The following is a 19419-nucleotide window of genomic DNA, read 5'->3' as shown; positions in this document are numbered from 1 at the left end:
TCAACCTTGGCCACACTTTTCAGTAAACATAGTGCAGTACAAACTTATAGTACATAGCTTAGAATATAGTGAAGTCATTGTTCTAAGTAATCAGAAGATAGAAAATCTTAATTGTACTTCTAAGATTTTCTTCTTTATACTGAAGAAATACATTAATGCACTTTGTAAAAAAATGCAAATAGGAGTTTTTTGTTGTATTTGAAATAACACAGTATCTAATTACTAACAATGCTCTAAAATGTTCTTCGTGTTCTTATTGAAAGAGTAGTAAGCAGTTATAATTTCAGAAATGACGCTCCTTCCATTTTGTAAACCAGAAATTCTGGAAGAACTGATGGCCTCTCAACAACAAAAACCAGAATGACTGCAGGCTTCAGTGTTTATCACAAAAGGCAACATTTTAACCTGACTCGCTGCTAGATCAGTAGTTGGGGAATTTAAGGCACAGCTTTTAACTATTAAAAATGCAGAAGTCTGTATGTCAGTTTCCAGAGATTATTGCTTAGATAAGTGTTGTGGCTTCTATTGTATCTCCCCAAAAGATGTATTAAAGTGAACGTGGCCTTATTTGGAGATAAGGTCTTTGTAGATGTAATTAAGATGTAAATTAAAATGCGGTTTGCACAGGAGTGGAGTAGGACCTTAATCCAATATGACCCAAGTGCTTGTAGGAAGAGGAGAGATGCAGAGACAGACACAGGTAGGAGAACGCCACATGCAGACATATACACGCGCTCATAGGGAAAAAATTCAAGTGATGGCAGAAGCTGAGACTAGAGTTATGCAGCTGTATGCCTAGGAACACCAGGGATTGCTAGCAATCGCCAGAAGCTAGGGAAGAGGCAAAGAACAGATTCTCCCTCTGAGCCCCCAAGAAGGAAACAGCCTGCGGACATTTTGATTTTGAAATCTGGAACTGTGGGAGGATAAATTTCTGTTATTTTAACCTGCTCGTTTTGTGGCATTTTGTTACACCAGCCCTAGGAAACGAATGCATACAGTGGTTTGAGGCCCAGGATTCTGCATTTTTAACACATACCAGATCATTCTGAGGCAGATGTCTGTGGGAAATCATTTGAGAAACTACTGTCACACCCCCCATCATTCTTCCTATTATTCTATAGTCAGAATATATTAAAACATATAGTCCTGATAATTCATTTCTTCTTATGGTGATTTATTTCCTCAAAAAGGATGTACGACAGGAAAATTCACAGTTGAGTAACATGAAACTATATATTTAATAATAGTTTGGGGAGACAAAGATAAAGAATGAACTTTAAAAGGCATCCTATGGTGTTCTTTTTTTTTTTCCTTTTAGTAAGATAACATAATAAAACAAAGGAATATTTAATAATAGTTTACAAATTAATTGAGTAATTATAGCACAATATATTGTACTATTAAATTTTCTGTATTTAGAGTTTCAACAAAACACTTAGAAATGTATTTTACTCTATTACAGTTAATGTGCCTCCTGAGAGGTACTTTATAATGTGCTCAGTGTTCTAAGAATATTCAAGGACTTTCTAATATTTTGTCACTGTTGTCCCTGCTGCCTGTTATCTTCACCATTAGAATTTCCTTCCCAGGTGCCATCAAGTCAGAGATATAGTAACTAGAATACTTAAGATTAAACAAAGCTGGGGACACCTGGGTGGCTCAGTCAGTTGGGTGTCTGACTTCGGCTCAGGTCATGATCTCACAGCTAGTGAGTTGGAGCCCCACATCGGGCTCTGTGCTGACAGCTCTGAGTCTGGAGCCTGCTTCGGATTCTGTGTCTCCCTTTCTCTCTTCCCCTCCCCCGCTTATGCTCTGTCTCTCTCTCTCTCTCTCTCTCTCTCTCACAAAAATAAATAAATGTTAAAAAATTTAAAAAAATATTAAACAAAGCTTTGGGTCATGTCTGTTCAACCTATTCAATATGGTGAGTGAGTGGGTATGTCTTATCAATTATTCCCCCATTCCTATCCCTCCTAACTTCTCTAGTTTTAACTCATTCTAACATGTTACAAAGACTACACTCTCATTCCACATATATACCTAATGTTCCCTACTCATAGACGTCACTGCAACACAGTCTTATGATGATCCTCTTCCCAAGAGGACTTCTGACCTCCAGAACTCTAAGGACTAAATTTGTGTTGTTTTAAGTGATTACATTTTGTTATTTATTACAATAGCAAAAAGAAACTAATCCAGTGCTCTTTTAATGGCAAAAACCCAACTCAAATTATTTTAGGCAAAAGAAGAGAGCATATTATATGGCAACCAAAGAAACCAGGTCCAGTTATATTAGACAAAATAGAATTTAAGTAAAAAATGTAACAAAAGACAATGATGGTCATTATGTAGTAAAAGAGGGGTGAATTCACCTAGGGGATATAACAATTATAAATATATATGCAACCAACAACAGAGCATCTGAACAGATCTGAAGGGAGCAATCACTAACAATACAATCATGGCAGGGGGCTTTAATGCCCCACTTTCAGTGATCATCCATACACAAACTAAGGACTTGAACTATAAGGAAATAAGGAAACACTGGACTTGAGCTATACTTTAGACCTACTGGACCTAAAAGACATATACAGAACATTCCATCCAATAGCAGCAGAATATATATCATTCCAAGCACACATGAAATATCCTCCAGGATATATCACATTTCAGGTGACAAAACAAGTCTTAGCAAATTTTAAAAGATTGTAGTCATGCCAGTTATCTTTCCTGACCATAATGGTATATAACTAGGAATCAGTAACAGGAGGAAAACTAGAAAATCCGCAAATATGTAGAAATTAAACAACACACTACTTAACAATCAATTGGTCCTTAAATGAAATTAAAAGATAAATCAATATCTTAAACAAAAATGGAAACACACCATGCCAAACTAATGTGATGCAGCTTAACAAGTCCTAAGAGAGAAGTTTATAGCAATACTTACACTTTAAAAGAAAGGAAAAGAAAAATCTCAAATAAACAACTTAATTTTATACCACAAGAATTAAAAAAGACAAGAAAAAACGAAGTCCAAAGTTGTCAGAAGGAAGGATATAAAGGATCAGAACTGAAATAAATGAAATATAGAAGGGAAAAACAATAGAAAGGATTAATGAAATGAACAGTGTTTTTTTTAAAAAAAAGATAAACAAAAATTGGCAGACTTTCAGCTACACTTACCAGGGTAAAAAGAGAGAGGACCCAGATAATATTAGAAATGAAAGAGGAGACATTACAACTGATACCACAGAAATACAAAGGATTATTAAAAGATTACAATGAGCAATTATATGGCAACAAGGTAGACAACCTCGAAAAAATGGACTAATTAATAAAAACATATAAGTTTGAATTATGTTTTGAAAAAACAGGTAATCTTAACAGATAAGTAAGGAGATTGAGCCAGTAATTAAAAACTTCCCATCATAGAAAAGCCCAGTTTTATTTATTATTTTCTAGTTTTATTGGTGAATTCTACCAAACATCTAGAGAAGAATTAATACCAATCCTTCTCAAACTCTTCCAAAAAAATTGTGGAGGAGGGCACACTCCCAAATTCATTTTACAAGGACAGCATTGTTTGGATACGAAAGCCAGATAAGGACACTGTAAGAAAAGAAAATTACAAACTGATATCCTTGAATAAATATGGATTCAAACATTCTTAAAAAAAATATTGTAACACTGAACTTAGGGGCACCTGGGTAGCTCAGTGGGTTAAACATCCGACTTCAGCTTGGGTCATGATCTCACAGTTCCTGAGTTTGAGCCCCTAGTCGGGCTCCATGCTGATAGCTTAGAGCCTGGAAACTGCTTCAGATTCTGTGTCTCCGTTTCTCTGTCCTTCCCAGGCTCACACTCTGTCTCTCTCTCTCTCTCTCAAAAATAAACATTAAAAAAAAATTTTTTTTAAGAAAACTGAACTTAATAGCACAGTTAAATAATCATTCATAATGATCAAGTGGAATTATCCCTGGGATGCAAGGATGGTTCAGAGTATACAGATCAATATAATGATACACCATACTAATAGAATGAAAGACAAAAATCATCATCATCTCAAGAGATGAATAAAAAGCATTTGACAGGGGCGCCTGGGTGGCGCAGTCGGTTAAGCGTCCGACTTCAGCCAGGTCACGATCTCACGGTCCGTGAGTTCGAGCCCCGCGTCGGGCTCTGGGCTGATGGCTCAGAGCCTGGAGCCTGTTTCCGATTCTGTGTCTCCTTCTCTCTCTGCCCCTCCCCCGTTCATGCTGTGTCTCTCTCTGTCCCCAAAATAAATAAACGTTGAAAAAAAAATTAAAAAAAAAGCATTTGACAAAATTCAACATTTTTTCATGAAAAAAAGCTCTCAACAGATTAGATATAGAATAAATAGAAGAAACATATCTCAACATAACAAAGACTGAGTATGCAAAAGCCACAGCTTAGGAATACTTGGGAATAAATTTGATGAAGGAAGTAAAATATCTATACATCAAAGACTACATAATATTGATCAAAGAAATTGAAAATGCAAATAAATGGAATGATAACCCACATTCATGGATTGGAAGAGTTAATATTGTTAAAATGTCCACAGTACCCAAAGTCATATATAAATGCAATACACTCTCTATCAAAATTCCAATGGCATTTTTCACAGAAATAGAAAAAAAAATCCTAAAATTCCTATAGAACTGCGAAAGATTCTGAATAGCCAAGTCAATTTTATGAAAGAACAAAGGTAGAGGCTTCATGGCTCCTGATTTAAACTATATTACAAAGCTATAGTAATTGAAACAGTGGGATACTGGTACAAAAACGTATACATAGACTAATGAAGCAGAATCAAGAGCTCTAAATTAACCCATACATATATAGTCAATTAATATTTTATAAAGGAGCCAACAATATTGAATGCAGGAAGAAATAGTCTCTTTAATAAATGATGTTTGGAAAGCTGAATGTTCACATGCAAAATAATGGAATAGGATGCCTATCTCATATCACTTACAAAAATTAACTAAAAAGGGGTTAAGGACTTAAACATAAGACCTGAAAACATAATGCTCCTAGAAGAAAACATAAGCAGTAGTAAGCTCCTTAACATTGGTCTTGGCAATGATTTTATGAATATAACACCAAAAGCAGAAGCAACAAAAGCAAAAGTAAACACGTGGGATTACATCAAACTAAAAAGTTCCTGCAGAGCAAAAGAAAAATCAATAAAAAGAAAAGGCAACCTTAAAATGGGAGAAACATTTACAGATCATTATATCTGATAAGGTGTTTATACAAAAATTATGTAAGAAACCCATACAACTCAACAGAAAGCTGCAAACTTTTCCTGTTTAAAATTGGGCAGAGGAATGAAGAGAAGTTTCTCCAAAAAAGACATGCATATGGCCAACAAGAACATGAAAACAGGCATTCAACATCACTAATCATCATGGAAATGCAGATGGAAACCACACCTCACACATGTTAAAATAAGAGAAATTACTAGAAGTGATGGTGAGGATGTGGAGGAAAGGAAAATCTTGTATAGCAGGAATGTAAGTTGGAGTGGCTACTATGGAAAACAGTATAGAGGTTTCTCAAAAACTTAAAAAGAGAACTACCATATGATTCAGCAATCCCATTTTTAGGGATGTATCCAAAAAATATCAAATCAAGATCTCAAAAAGATATCTGCATGCCTATGTCCACTGCAGCATTATTCAGCCATAAAAAATAATGAAATCTTACTATTTGCAATGATGTGGATGGACCCAAAGAGTATTATGCTAAGAAAAACAAGTCAGTTAGAGAAAGACAAATACCATATGATTTCACTCATTTGTGGAATTTAAGAAACAAAACAAATGAACGTAGTGGGGGAGGAGAGGCAAACCAAGAAACAGACTCTTCACTATAGATAAAAAGCTGGAGGGGAGGTGGTAATGGTTGGGTTAAATAGATGGTAGGGATTAAGGAAGGCATTTGTTGTGATGAGCACCGGGTGTTGTATGTAAGTGATGAATCACTAAATTCTACATCTGAAACTAATGTTACACTGTATGTTGACAAATTGGTTTTTAAATAAAAATTTGGAGAAGGAAAAAAAATAAGATCCTTACTCTGCTGTTTAAAACCTTCCAACAGCTTCCCATAACTCTTTGGACAAAGCAGAAAATCTTGTAAATGACCTGTAAATCCTATATAATCTGGCTCTTGTATACCTCCACTATCTCATCAGGTACCACTTTCCCACTCACTGCCCATGTCCAGCCTTTTCTCTATAATCACTAATCTTATTCCCTGCTCAGTCTCTCTTGGCTAGAGTTGTGATTACCAAATTCCCCCAGTCCTCTTTGCTTTAATTGTTCCTATTTATCCTTCTTATCTCAGTTTCTTATTCCTCCTTATGTGGGTAGACCTAATGCAATTTACTGATTAGGTTAAGGCAAGTGCTATATTCTCTCAGTGCATTCTCCCTCTTTCTCTCTCTCTCTCTGTCTCTCAGCGATTATTTATCTCATGCTTGTCTTCTCAACTAGACTGTAAGCTGTAGATAAAAGAATATGTATTTTATTTCATGTTTTCATCATATCCTTATTTGTTAGCAGTGTCTAGCATAAAGTTAAGTTGTTTCTCAACAAATATTTTTAGAAGTAAACACATGAATATACTTGTATGTTTTCATATTTCTCTTAAGTATTTATTCAGGGCTTAATTTAGCTAAGTAATCCTGCATTAAATACTCTGCTAATATGAGGTCTATTCTTCATCACAACCCTGAAAGGGAGATATTATCATTCATTTTTTCAGGTGAGTAACATGTAAATAATTGCCTGAGGCTACATGGCTAGTCATAGAATAAGGATTTGAATCTATACTGCTCTGATCACAAAACTGAGCTACTACAACTAAATCATGTATTTTAGCCTTAAAAAAAAAAAAAAGGCTAGTGGTATCTGTTCAAATATATTCCAAATAAAACCTATGCCTCTATATATAGTAAGTAATACAAACAGCATGGATGGTTTTGTATAATGAAAGAAAAAATATTTTTTCTGCATTTGTGCCTGTAGACAGGTATTCTATTTCAATATTTTGAGCTAGTCCATTTACTTGAACACATGCAGCACAGCAGCAAGAACCATTATTTAAGCTTGCATCTATTTTAATGAAAGCAAGTTCAATACTCTATATAAAGGTTGAAATACTAAGCACATTATTATCTCTCCACATTTTTAACAGACAGATAACAATTCAGATGAGATAAAGAAAAATCTATTTTACAGCTTCCAGAGAAAACACAGAGTAAGTTAAAGGTTGCCTAATCACTACATTCCTAAAGTTTCTTTAGTGAGGCTTGTAATGGCCTTTTGAACTGTAAGCCATTGAATCGGCCTTCTACTCCTTCCCCATGTGACTATCACTCTGGGAGGTCAGAGAACTGTTGAATTCTGGGTGCTAATCGAAAGTTCTTTTCTCTGAAGAATTTCAAAGAAGAAGCTTCCTTGGCCTTTTGTTCTATGCTGTGTGAAGACACTTCTCTTGGTTTCACTCTGGAGAAAATGATCAACACAGCCTTCAATACCATCATCTAGTGGTTTGGAAAAAAATGAGAAGAAAGTAATTGTTTTCTGTTTATTCTCACTTTCCTCCAATAGATAGCTTAGTGTTTTCCTGGTCTAAAACTGTTCTGAAATTGAGGATCTAAAAATTCAGAGTAAGGGAGGCATTAAGCAGTTGAAAAGAAGGTAGGGGCTTGGGTGAAGCTAAAACTCTCCTGTCCATATAATTCAAAGCATGCAATAGAAAATCAAAGAAGGCAGCTTTTATCCTTCCCAATATTAAAGAGTCCATCTCTCTTGGTAGGGGAAAGGAGAAAGGACAAGAGTGTGAGGCTTTGAAACCTGAAAAAAATGAGTAAGAATTGGTGAAATAGACCAAAGGGTGATAGGATATCATGAAATTGGCAGTAACCAGGGGGTACTAATGACTTTGTCAACATTCTAATGGAAGAAATTGAAAATGCATTTGAGAGACTTAGAAGTTGGCAAATTTGAAGCCTTGATTTTATTTCCTATAAGGATTTGAAAGTGATGAAACCATAGAGCCAGATTCATAACATTGCAATATGATTTTGTCTGTACTCTGCTTGTATTTACAAGTTGCTTTATTAATGTAACTTTTTTTCCACTTTTGGGGATTTATTCAAACGCAAATGTGTATTAGAAGTGTATATAAATGTATACATGTTGCAGAGTGTGAAACTCTATTAATAACTTAAAATGGCTGAATGATTATAAAAATGGGTATTATAACTTTATATTGGTTGATACCATAGATCTTTGGCTTCTTTCTAACTCTATGAAATAGAATTTGATCTTACACATTTATGTTCAGTCAGCTTAACTGAACCAATTTTTAATCTCCTTACATCTGTAAGTTAGTACAAGTCACATATACATGTAAGTAATCAGTGATATGAAACCTATGTAAAGATTCCATTTCAATTGACTTTTCTTTTGTATGGTGAGAGAACCCTCTTTCCCTGCATTATAAATAAATAAGAAAGAAGGAACTGTTGCTATTAGTTTAAAATCAATATAGCAGATAAACTGTCAGCCTTTCCCAAGTAGAACATAAAATCATTCAAGTTTTGAAGAGTCTCCACACGATATGAAGAAAAAAAAATAGTTACAATATATGGTGTTTAATTTATAAATCTAAGATGTGGAGAAAACTGTAATTAAGCAAAGTCCACAAATTTTATAAGTTACTTACAATAATAATATATTTGAGAAGAGGGACAATCTTAGCTACATAGGAAAGCACTCTATTCAGTCTCTGTTCTTTCAGACTATCTTTAAAAATTACATTTATAGGGGCGCCTGGGTGGCGCAGTCGGTTAAGCGTCCGACTTCAGCCAGGTCACGATCTCGCGGTCCGGGAGTTCGAGCCCCGCGTCGGGCTCTGGGCTGATGGCTCAGAGCCTGGAGCCTGTTTCCGATTCTGTATCTCCCTCTCTCTCTGCCCCTCCCCCGTTCATGCTCTGTCTCTCTCTGTCCCAAAAATAAATAAAAAACGTTGAAAAAAAATTAAAAAAAAATTACATTTATATATTATTTAGGATTATAACTATAAAGTAAATAAATTAAAACAGGATAGAAGGAGGTATACTTTTTTTTTAGTTTACTTATTTATTTTGAGGCGGGGGGGGGGGGCTTTCATGCATGAGCAGGGGAGGGGCAGAGACAGAAGGAGAGAGAAAATCCCAAGCAGGCTTCACACCATCAGCATGGAGCCCTAGGCAGGGCTTGTTCGCATGAACCATGAGATCATGACCTCAGACGAAATTAAGAGTCAGATGCTCAACTGACTGAGCCACCCGGGCACGTCAAAGGAGATATACTTTTTAATAAAGTTTTGTGGGTGCTTAGAAGCTGTTTTGGGGAATTTTGGGGAAATATCTATGAAAACTTTTGTCTCTAAACAAGAAACAGCAAGTGATCCCATGTTGCATTTTTTAATGTAAATATAGGATGTCCTTTTCTGGCCAAGACATAATAGCAGGGATCAGATTTACTCTCCCTCATGAAACAACAAGAAGAACAAAATGTATGAAATGACAATTGGCAAGAGAGTAGATATTAGATAATGAAGGAGAGTGATTCCTAATAGTGCAGAAACAAATGAAGTGAGCCTGGCGATGGCTCTGACCAACTACTTTGAGAGAATTTTTAGACCACAGCATAGTCAGGAGGAACCCAGAAGAGTCCCAGAGACTGCTTGAGTTGAGGGGGCAGAGCTGAGATTCCAGGGAGACCAAGGCAGCTGGAGTACAGAGACAGAGTGCCAGAGAGAGAGCAGCACCAAGGGAAAACCACACTGCAAGAAACATCAACAGAAGTCATTTGGTAGGAGTAAACAATACCAGATGAAAATATGGTTCTACATATGGGATAAAGAGCCCTACATGGATACATATATAGAATCTTTGTTTTATTATTTAATTCTCTTAAAAGAGCAATCTAATGTTTAGACTAAAATAATGAGCATGTGGTGAATAGCATGTAGAAAAGTAAAATGTATGATGGTCGTTCAAAGCTTAGTAATGGCGAAATGGATATATCCTATCTTAGGGTTCTTAGAACATACATTAAGTGCTAGAAAATACTGAAATAGTGGTAGAATATAATGAAAATAGACCGCAGTAAATTAAAGATGTGTACTAGGATTTCTGCTTCTGGTAAGATGAATTAGATGTACCTTTGCCTATTCCCTTTGCTAAGTACAACTGAAAACCTTGGACATTACATATAAAAGAAATGTAAGATTTTGATACTTGGGGAGAAGAAGGAAGACATATTTGGCAACTTGGAATCCAAGAAAGAGCACAGATATGAGGCCCCTAGGTTTTCTTTTTGTCTCCTACCTCCCAGATTCGGAGGCAAAGAAACTGAAAACTCAGAAACACAACCAAAAAAGCTGAAATGGAATCCTGTTCTCTCTCTCCAAAGGACCAGGAAAGGGGCATACTAGCTGTATCAGAAATCTTTTAGGCAACAACTACTCTACTCTAGCCAAACACCACAGAAAGAAACCATGGCCCAACTTCACCCATGGAAAGGAATGAGAAGTGTGGGCTTCTACCCTCACAAGACTAAAACAAGGTGCCCCAACCTCCCTGGCATCTGGTGTCACAGAAGGTGGGGTATGGAGCTGGGACTTTCATCCCCACTTGGGTAAAGAGAACAAGGCAGGACTGCATTGAAACCCCTAGTCTGACACTTGTAGCCTGAGGCAGTTTAGCCTGAGTCTCTGCCCATCTGTAAAATGAGTAATTATTTCTACTTTGCACTGATGATTTTTAAGATTAGGATACATATGTGAACAAAGAGTACCAACCAACCAACAAACAAACAAAAGAAATAAATGAGAGAAAGAAAAAGAAAGGCAGAAGGACAGAAAGAAAGAAAACTACAAACCAATGTGTTTCTCAGGAATATAGAAGCAAAAATCCTTAGCAAAGTAGAGCAAATAGTATTCAACAATTCAACAATACATAAATTAATTATACAGCATAACTATACAGGGCTTATTCCAGGGATTCAAGGCTTATTCAATATAGAAAATCAAACAGTATAATATATATTAATAGGCTACAGAAGAAAAATCACATGACCATATTAATGAATATAGAAAAAGCATTTGAAAAATTATTAAGAGAAAATATTTGGGACCTATGGCTAGACAGAGAATTTAGAGTTGTCACAAAAAGCACAATCTATAAAAGGGAAAATTGATAAATTAGATTTTAAAGTTAAAACAATTGCTCTGAAAGAGATCTTATTGAGAGGACCAAAGTGCAAGCTGCAGATTGGGAGAAATTATTTTTAACTCAGATGCAGAGAGAAAGAAAGAGAAAAGTTAGATGATATATAGATATAGGTTAGCTGATAGAATATATAATGAACTGTCAACATTCAACAATGAAAGTATGTAATTAAAATGGACAAAGACAGGGGCGCCTGGGTGGCGCAGTCGGTTAAGCGTCCGACTTCAGCCAGGTCACGATCTCGCGGTCCGTGAGTTCGAGCCCCGCGTCGGGCTCTGGGCTGATGGCTCAGAGCCTGGAGCCTGTTTCCGATTCTGTGTCTCCCTCTCTCTCTGCCCCTCCCCCGTTCATGATCTGTCTCTCTCTGTCCCAAAAATAAATAAACGTTGAAAAAAACAATTAAAAAAAATGGACAAAGACAAAGATACATTTTACTGAAGAGGATATATGGATAGCAAATAAGTGCACGAAAAGATGTCAATATTATTATCCATTTTATGGAAATTAAAATTAAAGCCACAATGAGATATCCATATACACCTATCAGAATGGCTAGAGCTATTTTAGTGACAAAACCAAATGCTAGAGAATATAGCAGAAATGAGATCATTCCTACACTCCTGGTGAGAATGTAAAATGGTTCAACCACCTAGAAAACAGTTCAGCAGTTTCTCAAAAACAACAACAAATGTTAACTAAAGTGCCCAATTTTAGTTCATATGACCCAGCAATTATACCACTGAGCATTTATTCCAGACAAATGAAAATTTATATTTACGTAAAAACCGATAAGCAAATGTTTATAGCAGCTTTACAGTGCAACATTAGGGATCATTGTGTGATGGAAATCTTCTGTATCTATACTGTATCAATGTCAATATGCTCTTTGTGTTATTGAACTACAGTTCTGTAAGATTTCACTATTAGGGAAAATTGAGTAAAGGGAACATGGATCTCCCTGTATCACTACTGACGACTGCACATGAATTTATAGTTCCCTAAAAATAAAAACCCAAACAGGAGAATTTCTGTATAGATGAAGCAGCCTTATATTGGAAAAAGATGCTATCTAGGATTTCATAGCTAGAGAGGAGAAATCAATGCCTAGCTTCAAAATATCAAAGGACAGTCTGACTCTCTTGTTAGGGGCTAGCACAGCTGGTGACTTAAAGTTGAAGCCAGTGCTCATTGACCATTCTGAAAATCCAAGGATCCATAAGAATTATGCTAAATCTACTCATCTGTGCTCTCTAAATGGAACAACAAAGCCTGGATGACAGCACATAGTGTTTTTAACAAACGGTGTGGGAAATATTGGATATCTATATGCAAAAAATGAATAGAACTTTAGTACTTGTGATGGTGAATTTTATGTGTCAAATTGACTGGATGGTGGGGCTAAACATTATTTCTGGGTGTGTCTGTGAGGGTGTTTTTGGATGAAATTGGCATTTGAATTTGTAGACTGAATGGATCTACTGCAAAATAGATAGGCATCATCCAGTCCATTAGAGGTCTGGATAGAACATAAAGACAGAAGGGAACATTCATTCTCTAAGTATGACTTCTGAGCTAGGATATTGGTGTTCTCCTGCCCTTAGATGGCACTTAAACCATCTGTGCTCCTAGTTTGCAGGCCTTTGGATTTAAACTGGAATTATGCTATAGGCTTTCCTGGCCCTTCTGCTTGCAGGGGGCAAATGGAGGGACTTTTCAGCCTCCAGAACTGTGTAAGACAATTCATTATGACAAATCATATATATCCTATTTGTTTTGTTTCTCTGGAGAGGCTCGACTAATACAGCACCGTACAAACTAACTCAAAATGGATCATACACCTGAATGTAAAATCAATACCATAAAACTTCTAAAAGAAACCATCATAGAAAAACTTTGCTACCTTTAATTAGACAAAGATTTTTTAGACATGATACCCAAAGCACAATTTATAAAAGAACAAATTGATAAATTTGTTTGCTAATTAAAAACTTCTAATTTTCAAAAGACAGTGAATATGTAAAGAACTCTTAATACTAGGTAGTATGAAAACAATCAATCCAATACAAAATGAGAAGATTCAGTAGCTCTTATCCAAACAAGATATATAGACAGCAAATAAGCACATTAAAAGATGCTCAGTGTCTTTAATCATTTTGGAAAAGCAAATCAAAACTTTAATGAGGGGCGCCTCGATGGCTCAGTTGGTTAAGTGTCGAACTCTTGATTTCAGCTCAGGTCGTAACCTCATGGTTGGTGAGTTCAAGCCTCACTTGCATTCTGCTCTCTGACAGTGTGAAGCATGCTTGGGATTCTCTGTTTCCCTCTCTCTCTGACCCTCCCCTCTTCACTATCTCTCTGTCTCAAAATAAATTAAAAAAAAATTAAAAAAACTTTAAAAAAATAAAAAAAACAAAACCATAATGAGATATCACTACAGACCTATTAGGAAGGCTAAAATTAAACAGACTGACCATACCAAATATTGGCAAAAATGTGGGGAAACTTTAATTTTTGAGTTCAGTTTACTGCTATTGGGAATGTAAGATAGTACTACTTTGAGAAACAATTTGATCATTTCTTAACAAGTTAATCTTACACTTACCGTATTATCCAGCCATTTTACTCCTAGGTGTTTACTGAAGGGAAGTGAAAATATATGCCTATACAAAGATTTGTACATGATGTTTATAGTAACTTAATTTTAGTAGCACAAAATTGGAAACAGTCTAATGTGTAGCAATAGGTGGATGGTTTATTTAACAAATGCTGTATATACATACAATGGAATATATTCAGTGAGGAAAATAAAGGAAAATTGATACACGCAGCAACATGGATGAATTTCAAATTGGGCTATTTTGTTTCAGTGTTTTAAAACTAGTTAGCATCATGGATGCTGGCAATTCACTTTCTCAAGCATATGTTAGAGAAGGTAACTTTCACAGATATGTTTCCTGCTTATATTATACTCACATATTCAATTCTATCCCAACCCACCTCACAGATGCTCTTGTCATGACAATTTGCATCCCATAATAATTAAACTTGGTAACTAATGGGAAGATAAGGATGTTTTTGATTTTTTTTAAATCTTCTTGGAAATTCTTAATATTTTATGAAAACACAGAGTTGTGTTTCAGATGCCACAAATCAACTTTTCAGACACTCAGAATAACATTTGAAGTCTCTATAGGCCCTTCTTATTCAATACCTAGTATCCATTAACTAAAATTATGTTATTCTATATAAGTAATAATATACTGAATAAATGTTACTGAATATAAAGGGAAACAGAGATGGCAAACTTAAGTAGAAATTAATTAAGTAATTAGTTTATTTTTTTATGTTTATTTACTTTTGAGAGAGACAGAGAGAGAGAGAGAGAGAGCACCAGCTGGGGAGGGGCAGAGAGAGATAGAGACACAGAATCTAAAGCAGATTCTGGGCTCTGAGCTGTCAGCACAGAGCAGTTAAACTTAAGTAGCAATTTTAAAAAGCCCAAATTTTCTTTGGCACCTTTCTCCCCAATATACAGAGATAAAACTAAATTTTAGTTTGTTATTACTTTATTCTCTTATACCTCCTCATGAATGACTACTATGATTTGTTTCATATATTTGCAAAATGTTTTGCTCACATGTGCCACTTTGGCTAAATAGCAAGGCAAGCAGAGGCCTATAAAAAACTTGTATTTTATTTCCATTTCTTTCTCCCCTCTCATCTTCCAGATATTCTTCTTTTTATTTCTCTTTTTAAATTTTGTTTTGTTTTGTTTTAAAACAAAGATGATTTGTTCTATATCTTCATGAAGCTCTCATATGGAATTGAAGAAATTTTTGGTGTCATAGTGGAGCAAAGGTTTGGATTGAGAAAGGTGGTCTGTTCCTTACCTTAATTGGAAGATTAATTTCTTTCATGCTTCCTCCCTAGAATTTTGATGTAGACAATTGATATTTGGTCATTCTCATGAGAAATGTAGTGGTTATATATATAGGCACTGATGGGGTCTCTGCAATATGGAAGAAGGTGACAGTAGGGTGGGTCATGGTGACTGACTGGGTGGGCAGACAGAGTTGTCTGCCACAGATCTCTTTCAATCCCACTTCTTCAGAAACAGTATTACTTAGGAAGAGTCATATTAAAATGGTAAGTTTTGACACAGCCTTCTGTTTTGTTTCTTCCTTGAATTTGGTGTGCTTTTTAGCTGCTGCAGGAATGGTGTGCAACCATCTGTGTTCAAGTGATGGCTGCTGGGGACCTGGCCCAGACCAATGCCTGTCCTGCCGTCGCTTCAGCAGAGGAAGGAGCTGCATAGAGTCTTGTAACCTCTATGATGGGTAAGGCATCTTACAATGTTGCCTTTACCTCATAAGTTTGACTACTGAGTGTTTCAGATTTTAAAATATAAGAAAATGGTAAAATTGCAGAATGTGTGAGCTGGCCAAGATTTTTCAGGGGAGTTCTTGTTGCATAAAGGTGACAACAATAGAATTGTTTTAAGGGAAAGACTTTTATCTGAAATAAGTCCAAATATGTATCAACTATTATACACACTTTAAAAAAGTGTACCAAAATAGATCATTCTTAGTAAATTATAGCAGTTTGTACTTAAGCAAAATTGAAAAATATATTCTTATTTTCCTTATGAAGGAGATTATTACAAGTAATCTTTCAGGTGTTCCAATAATCTTTTTTTCACATGCTTTCCTATTAATTTTCATCTGGAATACTATATACCTTTTGATTTTTTTCCATCCAAGTTCTGTGTCTATTTGTGTATTAGAAACAATACATGTTTCTGAGTCTCTGACAACTGCTTAACCCTATAGAAAAATTGCCTTTGTAGTTTCTATTTGAAGAAGTTTTTGGAAGTGTTCTCCCACTTTCTAAAGATAACCTAAGCAGTATTTTAAATCAAGTATTTTAAATTCCTGCTGGTGCTATAATAATCACATTGCCAACAATAAAACCTGGCATATATCTTGTTGCATGGAATTTCACATAGTCATAAAATCAGTTTATCATAACATATCATTTCATGCATCACAGTTGTCCTTCATTAGTGTGATAATACATTTTTTAGTACTGTTCCTGATTCAAATTTTCTCATAATGCTCACCAAAAGGATTTTCAACAGTTCTGTAAAAGTGTAGTTTTGAAGTTCTTTATTTCATTTCTTCTTTTGTTTCATGAATTGTCCCATTTTATCTTTTTTTTTTTACAGGTTTGAATTTTTGTTTTAAAATTCTACATGTCTTGTACAATTCAATATTATGGTATTTAAGTGACCTGTAAATGGTTAATGTACAGTGCCTTTGCTTTTGCTGAAATAAAACCATGAATTATGATTTCTTCAATGCAGTTATAGAATTGTCCCATTTTAAATAACTGTTTTCGTAATCCGAGGAAACATTGTACTTTTGCATTTTATATCAGAAAGATAGAAATATTTGGATCATAATAATATTGATACGTCTCTTCTTTGAAAGAAATCAATTCCCTTCATGAAATTTAGGAAAAAAAATAAAATGAGAAATTTAAGTATGAAACAATTTAAAATAAGAATTTAATTGTTTTTCAGGAAAATTTCAGCTTATAATTTTGTAAGTTACAATCAACTTATAAATTTGATAATGGATAGCAAATTCTGTGTTTCTTTTCTCATTAAATTGTATTCATGCTTATTCTCATTATTACAATAGAATGATATTATCTGAACATAAAATACTTGATTAAAATATGCTTGTTTGTTGTTTAGCAATCGATGCCATTAAAGTGTAACTAATAGATTTTAATTCCATTTAGTGAATTACAAGTTTATTTGTGTATATATATGTATACGTGTATATATATGTGTGTGTGTATATATATATATATATATATATATATATATATATGTATATAGTACTGTATAGGAAATGGGGCTGTAGCAATCATGTCTTCTGACAGCAACATCTTATAAATAGTGAAAACTGGTAGAATTAAGTGTTGGCCAGTATCAGAACACTGTAGAAACAAGCCAACACTAGAATTCAGACCATCTGATTTCCGTCCTGTATCTTTCCAGATTCTATTGTTTTTCTTTAACATTTCCATTTTCAACTTGTCAGATATATGAAAATGATACATATGCAAATGCATATACTATCCTCTGTCTCATGTCTGCAAAATAATGAAAGCTAAGGAAAAATGACCTGTTTTATAAAAAAACAACACTGATTACCAGACTGTTTTTGAAAGTTTAGCATTTTACAAGTCATTAAATCAAACATATTAAAAGCTATGAAGTTTTTCATGTATTTTGCAATAGTAATAGGGCTCTAAGAAATCATATACAAGAATTAGCTTGAAAGATAATAAGTGAAAGTACCTTGTAAAAGTCTGATGTAATTCTAGTCTATGCAATGATAGGTTTTCCCACTTCCAATCTTGTGGCACTGGCTAATTTCTCCTGACATTGCTTGGCAGTTAGTTAAAACAGCCTTTGAGGAAGAATTAATTCAAATCCTAACTTCATCACTTCCTAGTTTTAAATCTTGGATAAATAACCTAGTTGTGCGAATCATTTCCTTTTCGTGTCAATTTATCCAAGCTGATTAGATGGCTAGGTAGAATAGTTATCTTAAAATTACTGAAAACAAATACAAATGTGACATTTACCAAAATCAGGGAAACTATTTTTATATAAAAATAGTTTTGACTATCATATGAGAAGAAGTCCTAAAAAGAGGACTTTTTGAAGGGGACTAGAAAACCAGTTAATTCCTGGCTGTTAGCATTCAAATCCAGGTCATAGAAGCCACTGTATTTCAGCAACTCAGAATTAGAGTGCACAGGCATTTAAAATGAAAGAGAAAGCTCATTACAATGCAGTCTTAAAATTGTTCTTATCTGGCAACATGGTTAAATGTTTTTGAAACGTTAAGAACAACATGGAAACATCAGAAAGGGTGCCAATCTAAGCTCTTTGTAGGCATTTTTTATATTTAACATTCACAACCTCTCATTGAAACACGGTTTTTCCCTTTTACAGAAGATATTTACAAAATTAAGTCTAGAGATGTTAAGGGATTTAAGTCCTAGAAGGAACACCAGTGAAGTTTAGGAAGGACTTGACTGCAGAGCATTGGTGCTGGCTCACAGGATTGGCTATAGAGTAGCAAAAACAAGTGACAAAAAACATAGTCTGCAAAACTCACGCTCAGTAGACAGTGATTTGCTAGGTCAGATTCAAGAGAAAGGGAATCTCTGGCAGTCATAGTATAATCAATAGGAAACGGGGAAGAAAAAGCAATGATGGAGACAGTGACAATGAAGAGTGAAGAAATAGTAAAAATTGTAGGAATGATCCGTTCTGAGAGCATAAAGGAAGAGAGCCCAAAGCCATACAAATAGACGTCTAATCTGCAGAAGAAAAGGCAGCTGGGTTGTCTCCATGACTTTTTATGACATATTCACCTTACTCCTTAACTCTGTGTGGGGAAGGGTTTTGAAGAAGTGAAAGAAAAGAATGACCTATGTTTTAGTGCCACAAAAATTATGACCTTCATTCGGTAACATAACCCTTTAGTAACCCAAAACTCTATTCTTAAAAACAGGAATTTGCTGACGATTGCAGGTTTTGTTATAATTTCATGTTAATTATTTATAATTTTATAATTTCATTATAGAAATAATACTAATGATTCTCTTCACAATTGAGGTACCACTTCATACCAGGTCATTTTGACTTTTATATTATGAAGATTTCCTCTGTTGAGTGCTTTATATCACTAATGATGAAACATGCAAAAACAAAAAAAAAAAACAGTCTGTTTATATGTAATTGAGATTTTAAACTCAATAAAATGCATCAAAAGCTTAGTCCATAGCAAACCAACATCACATTTTAAAAATGGAAAATCCATGTAGATAAATATGTGCACTGATATATAACTAAACCATCAATTTATGCCATGTGTTTTGAAAACCCAATATTTTGCTTTGAAGTAAGTGTAGTTTTAATTTAACCAACAGAAAATATAGCCCACCTTTTAGACTTCTATCATTTATTAACACTTTACAATAGCCAAATGGGATAGTTCACTGTAAAAATA

General features: G+C 34.7%; 1 protein-coding gene across 1 annotated transcript in view; it reads left to right on the top strand.

Annotated features, from left to right (window-relative positions):
* ERBB4 (erb-b2 receptor tyrosine kinase 4) overlaps window positions 1-19419 on the top strand; it is a 529970-nt gene that overhangs the window by 243438 nt on the left and 267113 nt on the right. Inside the window, exon 12 of the mRNA XM_032594121.1 lies at window positions 15528-15660. Coding sequence (XP_032450012.1) covers window positions 15528-15660 — 133 coding nt within the window. The remainder of the gene's footprint in view (window positions 1-15527; window positions 15661-19419) is intronic.

The sequence above is a fragment of the Lynx canadensis genome, chromosome C1, assembly GCF_007474595.2.
Source record: "Lynx canadensis isolate LIC74 chromosome C1, mLynCan4.pri.v2, whole genome shotgun sequence".
NCBI lineage: Eukaryota > Metazoa > Chordata > Mammalia > Carnivora > Felidae > Lynx > Lynx canadensis.
The sequence above is the reverse complement of the archived record's forward strand: the minus strand, read 5'-3'. Positions and strand labels throughout refer to the sequence as shown.